Raw genomic sequence first — 1290 nt, 5'->3', positions numbered from 1 at the left:
CACAAACTAAATCAACACCCCCCCCCTCCACCCTCCTCCCTCCATCCTCCATCCTCCATCCTCCATCCTCCATCCTCCCTGACTTGACCACTGCCTCCCACAGACGGACAACTACGACCAGTTCGGCCGCTCGTGGGTGATCGAGGACACCGGCGCGGCGTGTCCCGTCGACTGCTCCAACACCCCACCGCCCAACAACACAGACTGTAACGTGCCCCAGTCCGTTGTGGAGCAGGAGTGTGACAAGCTGCTGGAGCGACCTTACTCCCCCTTCATGGTAGGAGGTTTTTTTATTTGTTTAATTGTTTGTTTTTGTTTTTGTGCTTAGTTGGGTTGTTTTTCTTGGGGGGGGGGGTTGTTTTGTTGTTGTTGTTGTTTTTTATTGTGTTTTTTTTATTTACTTTCATATTAAGTAAGAGTGTTACAGCACTTTGGTGCTCTAGTGTGGTTTGCTCCTTCTTTCCTATCACATATCTGTTGTTTTGTTTGTTTGTTTTCTTTACCCCTATCGGTACGTCGTCTTTTACTATCATATCCATACGACGTGGGGAACTCTGTACCACCACTTTCCAAAGAGGAAATTTACTTGTAAATCCGATCCGTACCCTTTGTATAGCAGACTGCCAAAATGATTTTTGGAGAAATACTGAAAGTTTCAAAGAGATCTTCCTACTAGATGTATTCTAAAATGTGAAGAATACAACCCCGGGGGTACAAAATGACCCCAGGGCGAACGGATAGGGTAGTAAGATTTTCACGGCACTTTGGTGCTAGCTCTAGCGTGGTTTGCTCCGTCTTTTCTATCACGTATCTATCGTCCTTATAATCTCTCTTCCTTCATATTTGAGTTCGTTACTCCCCTATTATTAATTATGTAGTAACTCTCTTGTTCGAAACATATACGACCTTATCGTATTGCATGTGCCGCAAAACTCTCACTAAAAATTGTAAAAACTAAACTTGCAACACAAATAGGCTATATAACCGGCGAAGATTAGAGTTGTTAGTAGAGAGTAACATACAAAGAAAAGAGGGAGTGGAGATAACATAGTATTATTCTAGGCGCGAAGGTAGAATGCAGAAGAGAAAGTGGGAGACATTTATACAGAAGATGGGTACAGGATATCGAAACCTGACTTGGAACTAAAACAACTCAGGCAGGCAGAACGGCAAGAAACAGGGTGCTTTGTTGTCGAAATGTCTGAGAAGCAACGTTCGACCACTGCAAAAAGCTTTGAAAAAAACTTCAGGAGGGCGAGGGGGGAGGAGGAGGAGGAGGAGGAGGAGGAG

At 44.4% G+C, this 1290-nt stretch overlaps 1 protein-coding gene across 1 annotated transcript in view; it reads left to right on the top strand.

The window, feature by feature from the left end:
* Positions 1–1290, top strand: part of LOC101848577 — a gene marked incomplete in the record, with an annotated part of 144583 nt that overhangs the window by 123198 nt on the left and 20095 nt on the right. The window contains 1 exon segment of the mRNA XM_013080654.2: positions 104–277. Coding sequence (XP_012936108.1) covers positions 104–277 — 174 coding nt within the window.

This window comes from Aplysia californica, unplaced genomic scaffold (assembly GCF_000002075.1).
Source record: "Aplysia californica isolate F4 #8 unplaced genomic scaffold, AplCal3.0 scaffold00094, whole genome shotgun sequence".
Lineage (NCBI taxonomy): Eukaryota > Metazoa > Mollusca > Gastropoda > Aplysiida > Aplysiidae > Aplysia > Aplysia californica.
This window is presented reverse-complemented; position numbering and strand designations above follow the sequence as displayed.